The sequence below is a fragment of the Triturus cristatus genome, chromosome 6, assembly GCF_964204655.1.
Source record: "Triturus cristatus chromosome 6, aTriCri1.1, whole genome shotgun sequence".
In the NCBI taxonomy this organism is placed as follows: domain Eukaryota; kingdom Metazoa; phylum Chordata; class Amphibia; order Caudata; family Salamandridae; genus Triturus; species Triturus cristatus.
Window position 1 is genome coordinate 466,665,035 of NC_140589.1, and position 19,978 is coordinate 466,685,012.

Consider the following 19,978-nt stretch of genomic DNA (forward strand, 5'->3'; position numbering starts at 1 on the left):
TTTCACATCATGAGGGATTAAATTGTTGAAAATGAGTTAAAAAATGTAAAGCCATTCCAAACAGGGCAGCCCAAAGTCTTCCTGGGGACCCAACAATCCTTACAATGGCCCTATCATCAAGTTTGAATCTTGTCTAGAAATACCAAATATTCTTATTTACTAGTTTCTCAGTATGTTCAAAATGAATTTGGTGAGCATCCTTGTTAATCTAGCTGGACCACTGGGAGTTTTGCTACTTGTCCTATAGACCTTTGTGTTGCTTTTCCAATGAAAAACAAATGAAATATTAGTGGTTTTGCTATATCTTAGTTAACATTTGCATTCCAGTCTATTATTCCTAAATAATCCTCTTTGTCGTTCCTTAAGAAAGACGAACAGCATGTCATACACTTGAGAATAGTGCCTGAAGAGTATCAAGATGGAGAGACAAATGTAAAATTGAATCATGCTGGAATTCACACACAAAAAAAGTTCATTTGTAAGGCAGGATATTAGAAGGGACAAATAAGAAACACTATCACATTTGTGGGCAACGTCCCTCCCCTTCCTGAATCAAAATCCTACCATGAAAACAATACGATTTGAGTCTTTGGGTCTTTTTTTAAAAAAAAAGGCACAGCTTGATAAAATCCCCTACATAACCATTATATATTTTATAGTAGTGATAAAAATCTAAGGTAAACATATAAATAACACTTATAATTTAAAACTATACGTATTTAGCTACGGATCATGAATATCGTGCATGTCCATGGAACAGTAATGTGTTTTTGCAATAAGGAATAAAAACGTTTGTAAACATTAAGCACACAGTAAAACCTATTTAAAAGGTAACAAAAACATTTGCTACATTTTTTAAATATTCCAATCTGGCAAAACTTGTTCGCATTACCTTTTATTGTTTGTTTTTTTAAAACCATATTTATTTTCAGCGAATTACATAGCCATGTGTCATAAAGCTCAACTCTTTAAGCCACCTCAAAATAACTTTTATAAACTTTCCGCAAAAAACATTTTTTTTAAAACTTATTTGCATTTATGGGCAAGATATTTATCCACTCTACAAGCAAAGGTTTCTCTTATGTTTTATTTCAGAAACTGCTTCTTAAACACCACACGCATCATTAAAACAAACAAGAAATGCAATTCTGTTAACATAATGAATACCATAGTTTTAAACTTAACCTAACATTTTCAAAATTAACTTTGCCTCCAAACATGCATGTTCGAAAATCTCCATGTTTAAATCTTGAATATAAGTGACTTCACGGATGTATCTATTTTCATATAATTTGCATGAAATCTTCCTTGGCATGTATGCAATAACTGCATATCTCTATCTCTCTTCTTTAGGTTTATAGCATTACTTCTTTCCAGACAATACTTGGGTACAGACGAAAGTGCCCATTCAAGTTGCAAACTAAAACCGTTTACATACATGTTTTCTATAATTATATATTAAATACCATTTCATACTTCCCACAAATAATTATGAATTGTTTAGAAATTGCTTCGTGATTTTGTCAGCACTGGTATGGTCTACCTTTTTCCTGAGTTAATATAACTTCCCTTGGATGTTAATGATGGCAATTTGCTTGGAAATAATGTATAGTCATCAGAGTAGAATGAAGTGACAAGAAAATGAGGCAGTTTAATATGTCTCTTCATTTTGTCATACATTATGTATGTTCTCCTGCTCCACACTTTGAGAATCAGACATAAGTTTCATGTGTATAACATTGTGCCTGCCAAAACTGGCAAAACTTTGTAAACCAGCCCTCCTCTTGACTACCTAAAATTCGAGTAAATTGGACTTTGCAGAGTGGCAAATCATTAAAAACATAAAATGCATGTTAAGAGTCACTAGGTTAACATTCTCAAATAAATGTTTCTAAATGCCATTTTTCCATCAGTATTGCCCTCATTATGAGTGACATATTATTTTAGATGGGGCAGGTAACATCAGTTACCGGCCCCATTGGAATTACATTTGTTGAAACACCACAAATCTCTTAAATTTCATGCAGAAATTACAGCCGCTAGAAGCAGGGCGAAAGCCCTGCCAAAAACGAGGAATTACCACGGGGACTGGACCCAGAATTACTGATTCCCCGGTAATTCGTCATTTGTGCAACTCGTAACGAGCGTTATTTTGCTCAACCTCCAGAGATACGAGTACCCACGGTATCTGTACCTCCGGGGTCGCGGAAAATCCAGCTCATGTACCTGGCCACTCATAATGAGGGCCTCTGTTGTCATGAGGGACAATAAACAACGTGCACGTGATTGTCGATACATGTAGAGTTAGCTGGATGTACAGAACTATGCACACTTGAAACTGTAAGATTTGCTTATCTTTCTGGTATAAACCAGTTTCTCCTAAACGGATCTGTAATCTGCAGGGTAATCTGCGTTATTCCTTTATTTCATATGGAAAAAAACATGCTCTTCCTACACACATTGAGGAAAAATATGGATGCTCCATTCACTTTCCTCACTTTCTGCACTATTTATGCTTGATTCTTTGAACTGTAACTTCGAAAGTTACATATTTTTGTGAATGTCCATGAAGCTTTAAAGTGTGGGCAGTCACCTTATTTGCAATGCATTTCCTAACCTCCCCTCTGGCATGCCCCGAGGAGCACCCCAAACTGTTCTTGATGCCCTCCAGGATGCTAAACCATCGCCAGGCGTGGCAGGATGTCTGTTGTAAATGCTTGAGTGACAGCGCCACATGCCAGAATTGCAGCCAGTTTCCACTCGCAGTGTCTGACCCACGCACGGAAACCCTTGTGCGTGAAGCATTTATACAGAAAGGAATACGAAGAGAGACCCGTGAGTTCCTTCCTCTTGTAGCTTGTACCGTCATGGAAGATTTATCAATATACAATGTGCTCAATATACTCCTGGGCGTAATTAGCAGCATAGGTTTATGCAGACAGGTGGGCGGTGCTCCGGCTCTAAAGTTAAACATCAAGTTTTAAGAATAAGGTGAGGTCACAGTAATTGGTTTTACAGCAATGCAAACTAAAGTGGTTCAGTTCTGACTTTAGAATTGGTGAAGAAATGCGTTAAATTTGATGGCGTTCAGCGTGTTTTAATAATGTCGTCAAATTATTTGGCCTCCTCTCATTATCTCTGTTACCGTCAACCGACCATATAACTTTAATGCTGGAAGAATAAGAAGAAATAATGTCATAGGGGCTAAAGAGATACAGATTATTTAGCAACGCCCAGCACTGTCCAGTCGCATGTGTTCAGTGCGATATCATTTACATAGCAAGCTCCTTTGAGAGCATTGTGCTCTGCTTATGTCACCTGTAGACAATCTCTGACCTGGGACCTGAATTAGAGGTTTGGCGGACATGACACACTGTCACAAATATGGCACATATTAGGTCTGCCTTATTGCAAGTGCATTATATCCTATGGCACTTGTAATATGGCGCACTGGATATCGGTCACATTGTGACCACAACCCTTCTCCCACACCCCCCATCAGGCCCTTCAGTCCCATCACTGACTTGTGCTGGGTTGTAGTGTGTTCAAGTGCGCAGACTCCATCACATCCACCGTCCTGTCCCACAATTAAGACAGAGTGGCCTCTGTTGTTGTGCTAAAGCGTACTCAAGGCCGGCCACTAGGCCAGGTAACCATTCGATATTTATGTTAAATAACAAAGTAAACAAAGTCAGTTAATATGATACTAAGTTGTGAAAAAAATTGCTTGACTATGAGGTCTACCCTACCTTTTGCAATACCTTCTACCACCACAACTCTCGATAACTCGGAGTCTACATCCTGGAAGTTTAACGTCTTGGCGGCTGAAACAAAATAAAAAAGGATTAAAAAAAACAAAATTGTCCAGTCAGTGGTTTTTTTCAAATGTGGATCATTGGGTTCTGAAAGGATGTTCCCGGCGACTTCAGGGATGGAAAATCAGCTTCCTAAAACGAATCCCATATTCACCATGAAGTTTAAGATTCAAGTTTTCATGTAACGTCTCTACAACTGGAAGCTTTGAGAAAGGCTTGAATATTTGTAGCACATTTAGGTCAAGGTAGGCTTCTTAATTATCTGTGTCAAGATGCTTTGAGCTGGGTGTACCTTTTGCTCAGTGTTGTTACCTCAGTTGCATTGACTTCCCTATCTTATTAGTTTGGTATTTCCTCATCTTAAATTTTAGCGATTGATCGTCATATTTAAATTAACTTTGAGATTATTGGTCTTTTTTACCTCGGTCCTTTAAAAAGATTATGTCATGACTTGAAGTTTTTGAGATGGAGATATGGTTGATAGCTATATTAGTGACAGAGTACAAAATGTGAGCAATGAAAAAGTGCTGTATTGTTAAGTGCCACTGCATTCCACGATAACACATACCATCCTTAACAACTGTTTTTTCATTGCACAGTATACATTTTTGCTTTTGCCTTTTATTTATGTATTAGGTGTGGGGCTTCACATCAAGATAGCGTTCCCCAAACGAACGTGCTATTCTGACATAGCAGGCATCTTATCTGCAAACGTGAGGGTACCTGCTCAATATTTTTCAAATGAAAAACTATTAAAAAAAATATACATGAAAATTGTTAAAATTAAATGAAATACTCAAGGAACTTATTCCTTTCTGTGTCTGATTCCTCCGTCTCCAGTTCATACTGCTTCATGGCAATAAAGTAGCTGACAAAACCCTCACCAAAAGCTTCTCTAATACAAGTGTCTTCCTTTAGAGCAACAAGGGCATCTTCAAGACTCAAAGGAATTGTAGGAGATTTCAACTCCGTTGAGGTATGGCTTGCAGAATCAAAGGCATTAAGCCCTTTTCTGATTCCATCCAAACCTGCAGCGATGGTGGCAGCAAGCACCAAATAGGGGTTAGCTGTTGCTGAACCCAAATTATTGTCTATATGAGGGCCATTAGACCCATGAACTTTAATGTTGTATGAAGAACTGTTATCATTGGTTCCCCACTTTACATGTGCAACCTCTTGGGACTCCTTTCCATCTTTGGAAAAACGCTTTCGGCAACTGACACCAGGAGCCACCAAACAACTTATAGCTGGTGAATGCAGTAATAACCCAGACAGCCAATTCTTTCCAATGTCTGTCAGCTCTAGAGTCCCACTGTGGAATAGGTTTCTCCTCCCACTTCTGTCCCACAGGCTGTGCGACAGAATGCCAGAATTATAGAACCCTGTCTCAGTAAAAAAGCTTGCAATGTAACCATTTTTCTTGGCCAACTCTTTAACACCTGTCCTGAAACTGAAGGCATTATCTGCCACTCGTAAGCCAAACTCTGGTCTAAAGGAGATTTCCACCTGGCCTGGTCCAGCTGAGGAAGAAAAACTCTCAATGTTAGCACCAATGTGATACATGCCATCAATTAGTTGCTGGATATAAGGTTGGTCATGATCATTTAATAAGGTGGCAGCGGGTAAGAAAATGGTTTTCGAATTTATAACCTCAGCAACACCATAAATGCAGAATTCATAAGTGAAGGCCGAGTATAGTGATAACCCACTCTCCTGAAGTTGGCTCAGCTGCCTCTTGACGATGTGCCGTGGTGAGGTCAAAAGAGGGTTACCAGAGATGGAATAGGAATCACATATCACTCTGGCCATTTTCTCAGCCCATGGGATCACTCTGAAAGTTGACAAATCAGAGAGCAGGACAATATCACTGTTATAGTTTGTTGCACTTATGTAGTCAACTTCATTATCCTTTGGATTCAAGGTCAGTTCCAGATAGCTTCGAGGCATGAAAACTCCATGAATTACTTTTTCCTAAACAGAGCATAAAAGTAATGAATGTAGATAAATATTTGATAGTAGGCCTTCACTCTTTGATATGTTAACTGAATACAAATAGTTCATCAAATTCACCATGTCTTCTTGAAAGGATGCGTGTAAGCTCATTACTTACCGATAAACTTCATTACACTGAAATCTACTTCCTCATTGCAGTCCTTTCAATAGCATAATGTAAAACTCACTTTAAAACAGGCAATCATATACACCAATTAAGAATATCGTAGAGGTCCTAACACACTCCCACACTTCCTGGCAGCATACATCCTGTTATCAACTAGGAACCCAACACATAATTGAGTGAACAAAGGCAGGGTAAATTAAGGAGGGATTGTAAAACTATGAGGAAGATTACTAAAACGTTTTGATGCATTGCTCATTCGTCCTATATCATTAATTGTAGTGATGATGCACCACAATCAATCAACTGAATCACTTAACACCTAAATTAAACTCTTCACACACCACAGTGCTAGGAAAAAATCTTCAGCTCCTGTTTAGGGAGCTACACAAGGATGTCATCACCTGCATATCATTATGAATTGATTATTACAACGGTCTATACAAGAAACTGCCTATCTCATCAACAAAGGATTCAAAACATTGTGATACATAAAATTGGTGGCTTAAATAATGTGGTTGAACTTTAAAGACTTACAAACTTTTACACTGACTGTCAGTTAGACACATATTCGTTGTTCTATAGTCTTTGCAGCTCCTGTGTGATAGAGTAGTTCTACTCATGTAGACCTTGGGATAACTAAGTCAGTTTTAGTTCTTTTTTTCCAAGTACTGTGTAGAACCTTAAGATTTTTAGATCCCAAACTCTTGACTAACTTCCCTATGCCACATTGTTGACTTGAAAGCCCCCTGGGGACTTATTTACCAAAGGATTGGGTCGCTTTTGCATCACACAACTGGGTGCAGAAGCGATGCAACCCTTTAAAATGCGATTTATCAAACCACGCAAGGCCACCTTATGTGGCTCTGAGTGGCTCGGTAAATTCAGATCAACTCAACGCAAATCGCTGCATTGCATTACTCTGTCCCAGGGAGGAATTCCATCTTTAGTGCGTGGTTGCTCCTACACAAAACCCTTAGATTTTGACACATTCCCAGCTTGACTGTGCTACAGGCAGGATTGTTTCTTTGCAGGAAAGGAGACACACAAACAATTCTCTTAGGCTTTTTCCTCTTTCTACGTGTATTTCTATGCATGCTGCAGAATGCAGCTCACATAGAAAGAGGAACGAACAATAAGAAATAAAGATCCTTCTCCTCGTTACGCCTCCCCTGGGGAGGCATGACATTCTGACGCATTTCCAGGTCTACCAGTATTGGTAAATCTGTGAATCTTCAGAATCCATGGGTGGAAGCATGGGAGCACACACGCTCCACCCATGGAATGCCTCCCTGGGGCAGAGTAACGCAAGGCAGCAATTTGGGCTGCCTTGCCGTACTCCAGATTTAACAAACCACTCAGGGTCACTCAAGATGGCCTTGTGTGGCTTGGTAAATCTCACCTAGGTTTTGCGTAGCCCTTGCGCCTCCTCGCATAGAGAAAGGGCTACGCAAAATGTTGAATAATATGCCTCTTATTGTGGACACATTTCTGGTATCAATATTGTTGCAGTTGTGCTCCAAACAGCTGTCCACCTGAAGGCTGAGAACTACCCAAGATTTCCTACTGTTGTTTGGCTGTGCTTCTCCGATGAGCTTTTAGAAAACAAATAGCAGGAGATATTAGTTTTTTTTCTCCATTTTGGCACATATAGTATTTTGCTGATATAAAGCTGTAAAAGTATGCCTGTAAAGTCAAAATGCTTTTGTGATTTTTGTTATTTGGAATGCATTACACTAATTCTATGTTTAGAAACTTAAGTATGACAAAAGGCATTGTCACTTTTTTTGCTCGATCTGGATCACACTGTGCCAATCCTATGCTGAAATATTCCTATGGAGAAACATTTGACGTGAGCCGTGTAGAGTGTTAGTGGTGTTGCAGATGCAATTCCTCTACAGGAGCAGTTCTTCACTTCAAGACCTGGGCAGTGATAGCACTCTTGTAGTTCTTGTTCACATAGCAAGGGTGACTGTTTTGTCAAAAACTACCTTAAAGTGTCTGGGTCAGCAATTGTTTAAGGTTGCCCCGTTATTATGCCACAGTTGACCTTCCTTATGACAATAAATGCCTCCAGTGTGCTAGTGCTGGCTTTTTTTCATAAGTCCTCAAGTATGAATGTGCAGGCTGTTTTCCACAGGTGTTCTATATGACAAGAATTACCTCTAGTATGCTACCTCTAGTATGCCCTTTACCATATTCCCAGGAACTGCCTCCAGTAATAAACAGGTGCATGTTATGCTAAGGATTACCAGTGCCAGTATTTTGCCTGGGGTCCCTCCATAAGACAAAAATTACCTTCACTATGCCAGGGAAAGTGGCAGACTCACAAAAATAATACCACATTCATACTCACGCTCACTTAAATTGACTTGCTTACATTCATTCTCACTGACTCTCACTTTCATTTTCACAAACTTGCACTCATTCATTGTCACTCACTCTCCTGCGCTCACTCTTACTGTTACTGCAAATGATCATTCTATGCAATTTTAAGTGTTTAACCTGCTTGGTAGTGATTAGCCCATGTTTCTCCCTAGAGAACAAATTACACAATACAATAGACTAGAATCCTACCTGGAAAAAACGTGCAGGAATGGTCTTAGATCTCGAAACGCCATGAAGATCAGTTGCTTCAAATCGGACAAAATTTATATTTTCTTTAGCGATCTGCTGCTTGATGTGTTCAATCTGTGGTAATAGATGAATTGACTGTTGAAATCCAGGGATGTTTCCAATGGTGTTTTTGCCACTGTCTGTAAATCGATAAAGAGTTGGTAAGAATGTAGGGAATTTCCTTTGGAATGTACAATATATTGTTTGCACTCTTCTTACCGCCACCAGTCCGGTTTCTTCATTTGGGCAAAAGGGCATTTCCTCTCCCCCTGCTATGAGCTATGCATCACATATTTGTAATATAAATTAACTCACTAGTTTATTCTGTTCCCAATGCCCTGACCGTGGCACTCTTTCTGATGTGCCGGGTCAGGTGGTGTCTTTCAGGGCAGATCAATGCTGGTAGAATAGAGACCGGATTGTACATGGTCAATGCATTTGAAGTGCGCATGTCTGGTTAGTTGGTTGTTTTGGTAGGTTCAGCTTCACAGCATGCGCATTTGAAGCCTCTCAAATCCACGCTGTGTGAAGAGACAGGGAGAACACAGATGCAACTCCCTCGTCTCCTATGGAGCTTAGGATTTGCCTGACCAAACCAATCTTGGTGCTGCTCTCATGCTGTTTACTGTTATAAACAGAATGACATCAGCATCATGATTGGTTTTAGAGGTTGCCTATACTCCCACTTCCTGGGCTCAAGCAGCAACTCGGGGGCAGGAGAATTGCACAACTTGACCAATAACCGAGTGGCTTTGTTTTGGATCCACACTGTGTTTGGCCTTTTGCCTGTGACAGTCTCTCTCTCTCTGTCCGCATGCTCCATTCCTTTGTACTGCACAGCTGACAACACTGTGCGAGATGTGAGGCAGTAAAAAATGAGAGCACTGCTGCTGAGAGAGATGTCTGTTGACCACTCTGTGCACGGGGCAGGCACAATTAGTCATTCAGCATGTCCAGACTGACTGCAGCAAGCAAGTTAAGAGTGTTTGGCTATATCTGAAGCAGTTACAATTGTTTGTTTTCCTCGGGGACCATTCTGTCTCCTATGTTAATCTTACTCAGCTGCTGGTCAATAAAGCAAAATAAACAAAAACACCGGCACTAGAAGACAAGAAAGAAAGGAAAATGTTTCTTGCTTGTCTTCTATTGACAGTGTTTTTGTTTATTTTGCTTTATTGATGAGAGACAGTTAACTCCATCAACAGCCACTTTTACGCTCCACCACTTTCAAAAGTCACCATCTGCCACTGACCGTCACCCCATAAAACAGAACTGAAGTGTACATTCTGGGTTCTTGCAGAGCTGTTAGAATTCATGTTACACAATAGCTTATGAATACACATTTAACATAAAGTTAAAATGATTTGCATAAATGAATGTATATATTCACAAAAAAAACAAAGGTTGCAGGGACGTTATGGTTAGGAAATAGAATTTAAAAAAGCCTTAGAAATTCACTGGAAAAACCTAAAGGTTACAGGGACATTATAGGTAGGCTCGTGCAAAACCAGTGAAATTATAGTTACCTGAGCTAACTATAACTTATGTCCCCACAATGCACTGCTTATGACCTCAGATATTACATCACTCATGACATGGTCAGTGACATCACTGATGACATTACTGAATACATCTCAAATGACATCACTGATGACATCATCCAGTGAGTGTTTCTAAAACATGTCTGAGACTTCAAGATATATATTAAGCTGCTGCATTAGTTAAATTACTATTGTTTCTGTTCTACTATTTCTATCATATGTCATCTGAGGGGCTGTGTGGCTGTCTGAATCTGTGTGCAAGAGGCTGTTATAAGTGGCTGTAAGGGTGTGTGAGTGGCTTGGTGAGTGAGTGGGTGTGTGAGTGGCTGTATGGGTGAGTGAGTGGTGTGTGAGTGAGTGAGTGTCTGTGTGAGTGGCTGCATGGGTGAGTGAGTGGTTGTGTGAATATCTGTATGGGTGGGTGAATGACTGTGTGAGTTGCTCTATGGGTAGGTGAGTAGGCACATGAGTGCATGTATGAGATGACTGAGATGATGAGATGAGATGACCGAGTGGCTGTTTGAGTTGGTCAATGGGTAGGTAAGTGGGTGTGTTAGTGATTATATTAGGCAGTAAGTGTCTCTGTGAGTGGCTGTATAGGTGAGTAAGGGGGGGTGTGAGTGTAATATGTAGGTGTGAATAGATATGTAAGCGGTTGTGTGGGTGAGTAAATGAGTGAGTAGCTCTGTTAGTAGCAGTATGGGTGAGTGAGTGGGGTGTTAATGTTTCTCTGCATGAGTGAGTGTGTGTGTTAGTTGTTGTGTGGGTCTGTGAATGGGTATGTAAGTGGTTGTGTGGGTGTATGAGCTATTCTATTGGGATGTGAGTGGGTCTGTGAGTGGATCTGCAGATGATGTCATCAGTAGTGTCATCAGTGGTGTCATTTGAGATGTCATCAGTGATGAAACTGCCCATGTCATGAGTGACGGAATATGTAAGGTCACAAGCAGTTTATTGTAGGGGCTCAGGTAATAATTATTGTTGAATTTCACTGGTTTTGTGCAAGTGTAATCTGAGTCTAACTATAACATCCCTGTCACCTTTGTTTTTTTTAGTAAAGATATGAGTTTAAAAAAATTCTATTTCCTAACTATAAAATCCCTATAACCTTTAGTTTTTTGGGGAAATTTCTAAGATTTTTAATGTAATTTCCTAACTATAGCATCAATTTAATCTCTGTTTTGCAGGTAAAGTCCACTTTGAGTAAGTTCAAGCGTGCTCTCCCAATTAATTTATACTGTTACCTCTGAGTGAGTCACAGAACAAAGCAGGCAGGCTAAGTACGCATATTGAGCATGGTGCTGTACAAGTCCTGAACAGTTTCGAACCACAGCCTCAATTAGATGGTGACTGGCGTCTTCTCCAAATAACGATGGTGCTCTCCCCACGGCCGGGCAGCTGTGCGCAGTAATGAAACCAACAAAATGCCCTGAAGCAATGAGAGAGCACTCGACCATGCTCAGCCCTCCACCATCATCATGCAGCCTGCTTGCCTCCTCCGTCTTCTGGTTCCTACTTCCAACGCGTTTCAGGGCTCACAGCCCCTTCTTCCTGGGCAGGAAAGACACACCTGAGACCTGCATTCTTCGTTATCCAACTTTATTAAATATCATCCCCGCCTCCCGTGGGCGTGTTTTCGTTGCATTGTCCCTCGGTGCATTCTGGGAAATGTAGTTCTGAATGCAGAAATGCAGAAACTTTCCATGCACAACAAGATTTATCAGGCACTTTTTTTTTGCAAAACTTCATGAAGATTTGTCAAACTGTGCCAAAGATATAGGCAAGCCAAAAAACACTTTTCATATGGAAACATGGCCCAAACTATAACTACCTATATGAATATATATATATATATTTTTTTTCACCAATAGTTCTGCCGAACTTCATGAAGCACCAAAGCGCGGGCGTGTCAGTAAAGCTGCACTCGGCAGCTTACATATAAATACCAATTCCAGCTTGTGATGAGTAACCAGACACAGACACAGCAGGCTAGGATATATCTTATTGCACATTTATTGTTTCTAGCTGTAACGTATATGGCAGTGACTACTGCCTTGATCTAGGCCGTTGTCACTGCCAAAACATGTTACAGCCAGTAAAAATAAACGTGCGATAAGATTTTTTATTTATGTTACAGAGTTTTATATAGCGCTAACTTGACCCGAATCGAGTATCAGAGTGCTTTACATAGCACCAGTTGCATTACATGAGGACACATTTTTTTTTTTTTTTGATTGGCACGGGGAGATTAAGTGATTTGCCCAGAATCACAGGATGTTCAGTGTCATTGCCGAGACTCAAACCCAGTTTCCCAGACTCGAGGTTGACCACTCTAGCCGTTAGGCCAACTCCTCTCCTAGGTGTGAAATGTTTCCCAGTAGCAAACAATTAGCCTTCTTGAATGGGGAGAAATGACTCCTCTGAACTTTGCAGAATATTCAGAGTGGAGGCTGTGGGCATCCTGTGACGCCACACTGTGAAATCCTGCTTGACAAGTCTGTAGAGCCTCATGTACCACTTGGGACATATGTGAAAGTGACAAAACAGAATGCCAGGACAATTCTTGTAGCTCCCCTATCTCATTTCTAAAGAACCCTTCTTTTGTCCTAACAGAATTCTGTCTTTGGGTTTGTTCTGGGTACAGTTTCTATGTCAAACTGGATTTTAGTGTCAGATGTGGGAGGACACAGATGATTTCCTCATGACACTCTCCTGCACAAACCTCCAGCCCTAAGAGATCAAGTTTAGTGTGGACGAAGATTTTCACCATCTTGAAAATGCCCTGACACATGGCTATTTGGTCCTGTTTGCAGCAAGGGAAACAGGAACTACTGAAAGAATGGGTAAGCTTTTACCCCATTTGTTAGGGAGTGCATTGATGTAGAATGTAATTAACAAAAGAAAACCAAAGTGGTAAAAGTCCAAGAAGGTGAACTGAAGATATACATTTTAAAAGTTTTAAGTAGAAATTGCAGCAAGAAAAAGTAAAGCGCAAGTGATAGTCAATGGTAATGGTAGACTTGGACCAAGGAGCAACTTCAGGTTAACCACGATGAAGAGCAGGTCGGATACACCAACCAGGATCAACCTGGTCAAAGATTTTACCTTCTGACTTAGTCTGTTACGTCTCTATCCACCCCAGAAGTATACTTCTAAAACCCCTCAGGACATCAGGGAGGCCCTTAGAGACTCACAGGTTGTCAGGTACATGCCAACAGCATGGTCAAGTCCAAGGTTATGCTAGCTGGTTGTGTCCTTGTATCTACACAGGGGATCAGCCAAATGACCCTTGGATTACAATTCTTTGTCTTGGGTACAAGAGGGAGGAAGTCTAGTCCTTTAGGACTGCTCTCAGGTCACAGATAGTCAATAGGATAAATATAGACTGGAATGAGTACTATATTGCGAGTGTCCAGCCTGACAATCAATTTAATAAATTAAAAAAATGTCAAAGAACACAAATACGAACACGTCAATATAGTGGGACACAATCCTGCATCCTACACGAACACATGAAAAGTACATGTAAGACAGAAACATTTCAGGCAAGACAAAGGTAACTTGTGGAATATTGAACATAATTTGTGACAAGCTTTGTAAAAACAGTAATTGCACTTCTTTTATCACATCGGATTAATGTGCATGCTGTTTTAATTAGTCAACAACGTTTCAATCCTTTTAAAACAATAGTAGGATCATCATTAGGACAGTTAAAGATACAAGCCTGAATTTGTAAAAATGCCTGTGGAAAATAGAGAGAGAGGAAGGAGATTAGGAAGCGTCTAACGCGGAGTGTAAAACCTGGTACAGACTGCAGGGCAACCACTGTACAGCCCTGGTGTCAGGCAAGGGTACAGTGCAGGTCGTTGGAATAGCGTAGGAACGTGAAGTGGCAAAAATGGGCACAGAGAGTAAGTATCAACACGAAATAATGAAAGCGGAATAAAAAGGATCCAACCAGGAAATGACGAATTAATGACTTGTATGGAACAATGGGGATGGAAAATGTGACTGGCTACACTAACATATTAATCAAAGTGCGGCCAGTGAATATACATAAAAGTCATTCAAGTCATGCGTAGTTGACATCGATAATCGGTAGGCAACATTGTTAGAGTTAACATATCATACTCAAGGAGCCGGTGATAGCGTGCGTGGAGAGATCTCATATTACCGTGAAGAGTTGTGAGGTGCGTAAGTGGAGCAAGGATGCATGAACCCATTAAAAAGTGAAGACGTTGTTGCAATAATGCAGAGCTGTGCTTAAATAAACTGTTAATTTTAGGGATAAAGCGGCTAGCTGTTGACTAAGGCGCACGGGCTCGAGGAGTGCTAAGTTGTTAACAGTTGGTGACAATAACCTTGGTTTAACCCCTTCAGTGCCCATGACGAGCTGGACTCGTCATGGGCCGCGGTGGCGCTGTGCCCATGACGAGTCCAGCTCGTCATAGACCCCGCCCACTAATGCAACGGCTGGCACTGGGCGGGGAAAGGGGCGGGCACTGAAGGGGTTAAAGTGCGGAAACAGTTTGACCGCATGTAGGCTCGGAACGAGAGATCTCATAATGCCGTGAAGAGCTGCGAGGCACATTAGTAAAGCAAGGGTGCATGAACCAGTTAAAAGTGAAGACGCTGTTGCAATCATGCAGAGCTGCGCTTAAACAACCTGTGATTTTAGCAATAAGGCGGCTAGCTGTTGACTAAAGAGCGCGAACACGAGGAGCGTTAAGTGGTTAACAGTTGGTGACAATAACCTTGGTTTAAAGTGCAGGAACAGTTTGAACGCACATAGGCTTGGAACGAGCAGATGGAGCCGCACAATCGACGGGTCTGGAAATAAGTGAAAATGTATGTGAGCGGCCAGGGTTACTAGAGTAATTTTATTTAGCAAATAGTGCATGTGTACGGGAATCCTCACCTTGGTAATAACTTGTGAGGATCTGCTGGTGTTTTGAATGTGTGAATAAATAGTTCACGGTAAGGTGGCGATGCACTGCAGGGAAAAATTATGGGAGTGAGGGAACTTAAAAATACGGGCTGACAGAGAGTGAAGTGACTTGGCGGGTCAGCGTGCTTACCGTAATGCCGTGGGATCCGAGGCTGAATAGCTGGAATACCAGGCGGTAAAGCAAATACATGCATTTATGTTGTTGCTGAAGACACGTGACAGAGCGTCATGCCGACCATGTTGGGTGAGGGGTCTAGCAGACATGGAGGAAGGACTAAGCGCAGCAGAGATGTTGCTAGAATGCCGGTTAAAGAGTAGCAGAGATGCAATGTGTGGTCATTTGTAAATTAATGATGGCAGTTGGTGTAAAAAATAAAGCAACATTTATAAAAACATAATATTTACACAGGTATGAGCACGGAGCCGGCATAGGGCCACATTGGACACTCACTGGATGAACATCTTCCAGTATATTATTAACATATGATATTGATACATGTAGCCTTGAAGGGCCCAATTTTTCGCAATAATTCGCAATAACATAGTGTAAGCACGAGTGATAGGTGCTGTCAAAGTGAGCAATCTAGGCTCATACTAGACATATTTGTGCGCATAAGGTGCGCATAAGGTGTATGTTAACCAAGGGTGATTGAGAACAGGATCACATTATATACACAATGTGTATAGCAAAAAGCGGGACTAAAATGCAGTAATCAGTAACAAAATAGAACATATGGAACACATTTATAACCGGCAAAACCGTATAGTTTAGGTATGCAGAGGGTCATTATAGAGTGATATATGGCAATTGCATGTCGGTAAAAAACTGTGAGCAACCATTATTACAGTCAAAAAACAGTCAAATGGCATTCTGGGACCTAGGAGAGGCATAGAACAGGGTGGACCAGTCCTCATTTCGGTTTAATCCATTCTTGATGCTATTCATGCGGATAATCAGTCTGAGCTCCTCTTTGTTCAGGAGTTGTGCAATGTCTCCGCCTCTTGGAGGTAGTTTTACCATGTTAATGACTGTCCATTTAATGTCATGTTCATTGTGGCCTGCATCAGTGAAGTGGTCCACCAAGGGAGCATTGGGAGTTTTACAGCGCACTCTGCTACGGTGTTGTCCAATTCGGGTCTTCACTTTTTGTGTTGTTTGGCCAATGCAAATTTTAAGGCAAGGGCATTGAATCAGATAAATGACATTGCAAGTATTACAGTTTGAAAATGACCTTGATTTGATTGCAACATTATTAAAGTTAAATTCTTTTCCTTCAATGGTAAAATCACAGACATTACAGTTGCCACATTTGGCATGCCCAATTAATGGTTCAAGACCCCAGTGTCCATCAAGAGTGGTGGCTGGCTTGGGATTTGGTAGAGCTGCCCATACAAGGTGGTCTTTAAGACTGCGGCTTTTGCGGAATGCAAAGAGAGGGTGCTCAATACTCAGAATGCCTGCGTTCACAGTGTGCCAGTGTTTTATGATAGATTTGCAGATGGGATTAGAGATAGGTGAAAATGTGGTCACACACACTATCTGATTTGTGTTGGACTTGATTTTGGGGGAAAGCAGAATCTCTCTTGGGCAGTACCAGGCTCGTTTTTGTGCATTCCGAACTAGTCGTTTGGGATAGCCACGTGCTTTTAGCTTGGTGGATAAGATTAAGGCTTCGCGAAAGTAATCTTCTCTGGTGAAGCAATTGCGTCTAATCCGCAAGAATTGAGAGTATGGTAAAGAATCACGTAGTGCTCATGGGTGATTGCTTTCATAATGGAGTAAGCTGTTTCGCTCTGTGGTTTTCCTATAAAGCCTTGTGAGTAGTTCACCGTTGGAATGGAAAACGGTGAGATCGAGGAAAGGAATCAGGGATTTGTCGTGAGGTAGGGTGAAATTAAGGCCTAGACAATTGTTATTCAGCCAGTGTAGGAATTGGTTGAGTGTATCAACATTATTGTGCCAAATCATGAAAATGTCATCAATATACCGACGCCATAATGTGACGCCGGTAATGAAAGGATTAGTAGGAGAAAGGATGGTCGCAAACTCAAGGTGGTACATGAAAAGTATAGCAAATTTGGGGGCAAAAACGGCCCCCATTGATCTTCCTTTGATCTGTTGGTAGTATTCATTATCAAAGAAGAAAAAGTTCCTTGTAAGGCAGAGTTCAAGTTGCTTAATAAAGTAGTCAACATATTGGCTCAGAGGTTCAAGTATAGAGCCGCAAGCCTCATTTTGATCAGTATGATCCCAGGTGAAATATCCATATTCGAAAAATTGGTATTAAATGATTTAGCAACACTTGAGAGTAAAAAGCTCTTTATTCCTTAAAATATTTCCCTTAACAAAAAGAAAGCCATTGATTCACTTAAAAGGAATGAATCCTTAATTATTAAATCTGCCGATAATGGTGGCGGAATTGTTCTGCAGGAGAACGAAACATACAAGTCTGAAATCCTGCACCAGCTCTCCAATACTGACCATTACTGCAGACCGCCCACAAATCCAACAAGGGAACTGCAAAACATTATTCTACAGATCACTACTGAAGCAAAATCTGAGGGCTTTCTTAGTCAAAAGGAATTTCTCTTTTTGAATGTAAAATCACCACGCATGCCAGTGATCTAGACACTTTCCAAGGTGCATAAAAATCTCACGAGCACCCCAGGACGCCCCATAGTTTCGGGTTGTGGCTCTATACTTGAACCTCTGGGCCAATACGTTGACTACTTTATAAAGGACTTTGTACCTGGAACTGAATGTTATGTAAGGGACTGTATGGCCATGATTAACTTAGTCGAACACCACCCATTTGACCCGACTAGTGACATACTTTGTACAATGGATGTAGAATCCTTGTACACAAAGATCCCGCAAGTCATGGTAATGAACGTGATCCAAGGGGTACTTAACTCAAGGCCCCGCCCCCACACTGTCCCGACTCTGTTCATACTCCAACTACTTGAACTCTGCCTTGCAAGGAACTTTTTCTTCTTTGATAATGAATACTACCAACAGGTCAAAGGAACATCAATGGGGGACGTTTTTGCCACCAACTTAGCTATACTTTTCATGGACCACCTTGAGATGGCGACCATCCTTTTTCCTACTAATCCTTTCATTACCGGTGTCACATTATGGCGTCGGTATATCGATGACATTTTCATGATTTGGCACAATAATGTTGATACGCTCAACCAATTCCTACACTGGCTGAATAACAATTGTCTAGGCCTTAATTTCACCCTAACACACGACAAATTCCTGATTCCTTTCCTCGATCTCACCATTTTCCATTCCAGCGGTGAACTACTCACGAGGCTTTATAGGAAAACCACAGAGCGAAACACCTTACTCCGTTATGAAAGCAATCACCCACGAGCACTACGTGATTCTTTACCATACTCTAAATTCTTGCGGATTAGACGCAATTGCTTCACCAGAGAAGATTACTTTCGCGAAGCCTTAATCTTATTCAACAAGCTAAAAGCACATGGCTATCTCAAACGACTAGTTCGAAATGCACAAAAACAAGCCTGGTACTGCCCAAGAGAGATTCTGCTTTCCCCCAAAATCAAGTCCAACACAAATCGGATAGTGTGTGTTACCACATTTTCACCTGTCTCTAATCTCATCCCTAAATTTATCATAAAACACTGGCCCACTGTGAACGCAGGCCTTCTGAGTATTGAGCGCCCTCTCTTTGCATTTTGCAAAAGCTGCAATCTTAAAGACCACTTTGTACGGGCAGCTCTACCAAATCCCAAGCCAGCCACCACTCTTGATGCACACTGGGGTCTTGAACCATTAATTGGGCACGCCAAATGCGGCAACTGTAATGTCTGTGATTTTACCATTGAAGGAAAAGAATTTAACTTTAATATTGTTGCAATCAAATCAAGGTCATTTTCAAACTGTAATACTTGCATTGTCATTTATCTGATTCAATGCCTTTGCCTTAAAATTTATTGGCCAAACAACACAAAAAGTGAAGACCCGAATTCGACAACACCGGAGCAGAGTGCGCTGTAAAACTCCCAACGCTCCCTTGGTGGACCTTGGTGTAGCCGGTCACATTTTCCATCCCCATTGTTCCACACAAGTCATTAATTTGTTATTTCCTGGTTAGATCCTTTTTATTCCGCTTTCATTATTTCATGTTGATACTTACTCCGTGTGCCCATTTTTGCCACTTTACGTTCTTACGCTATTCCAACCACCTGCACGGTGCCCTTGCCTGATACCAGGGCTGTCCAATGGTTGCCCTGCAGTCTGTACTAGGTTTTACACTCCGTATTAGACGCTTCCTAATCTCCTTCCCCTCTTTCTATTTTTCACAGGCATTTTTACAAATTCAGGCTTGTATCTTTAACTGTCTTGATGATGATCCTACTATTGTTTTAAAAGGATCGAAACGTCGTTGACTAATTAAAACAGTATGCACATTAATCCGATGTGATAAAAGAAGTGCACTTACTGTTTTTTTCTAAGCTTGTCGCAAATTATGTTCAATATTCCACAAGCTACCTTTGTCTTGCCTGAAATGTTTCTGTCTTAAATGTACTTGTCATGTGTTCATGTAGGATGCAGGATTGTGGCCCACTATATTGATGTGTTCGTATTTGTGTTCTCTTACATTTTTTTGCTGTATTGAATTGATTGTCAGGCTGGATACTCACAATATAGTACTGATTCTAGTCTATATTTATCCTATTGACTATTTGTTCTGTTTAAGGACCACTGTTCTTCTAATACAAAACTGTCACCCAAGGTCCTTATCTACCTTTTGGGTGACCTTGTGTTTTTGAAAATATACTCAGGTCACAGACAACAGGTCCAGTCCTCTTTTGAACTTCTGCAGGTCTAAACAGTGTTCTGAAAAGGGTGCTTGGAGGTGCCACATTTATGCCTAGCACCGGTTAGTGGGTGGGGGTGACTCCT

At 41.0% G+C, this 19,978-nt stretch overlaps 1 protein-coding gene across 2 annotated transcripts in view; it reads right to left on the bottom strand.

The window, feature by feature from the left end:
- Positions 1 to 910: 910 nt before the first annotated feature.
- Positions 911 to 19,978, bottom strand: part of LGSN (lengsin, lens protein with glutamine synthetase domain) — a 159,180-nt gene continuing 140,112 nt past the window's right edge. Inside the window, exons 3-5 of one of the 2 annotated variants that reach the window (XR_014962963.1) lie at positions 8,509 to 8,687; positions 3,750 to 5,786; positions 911 to 2,960 (exon numbers count right to left, since the gene is read on the bottom strand). Coding sequence is in view for 1 of the 2 variants with exons in the window: in XM_085610895.1 (XP_085467021.1) it covers positions 4,599 to 5,786; positions 8,509 to 8,687 (1,367 nt within the window). In the remaining variant the exon portion in view is untranslated. Of the gene's footprint in view, positions 5,787 to 8,508; positions 8,688 to 19,978 lie in introns of both variants that reach the window. The other variant, XM_085610895.1, reaches the window with a different exon arrangement.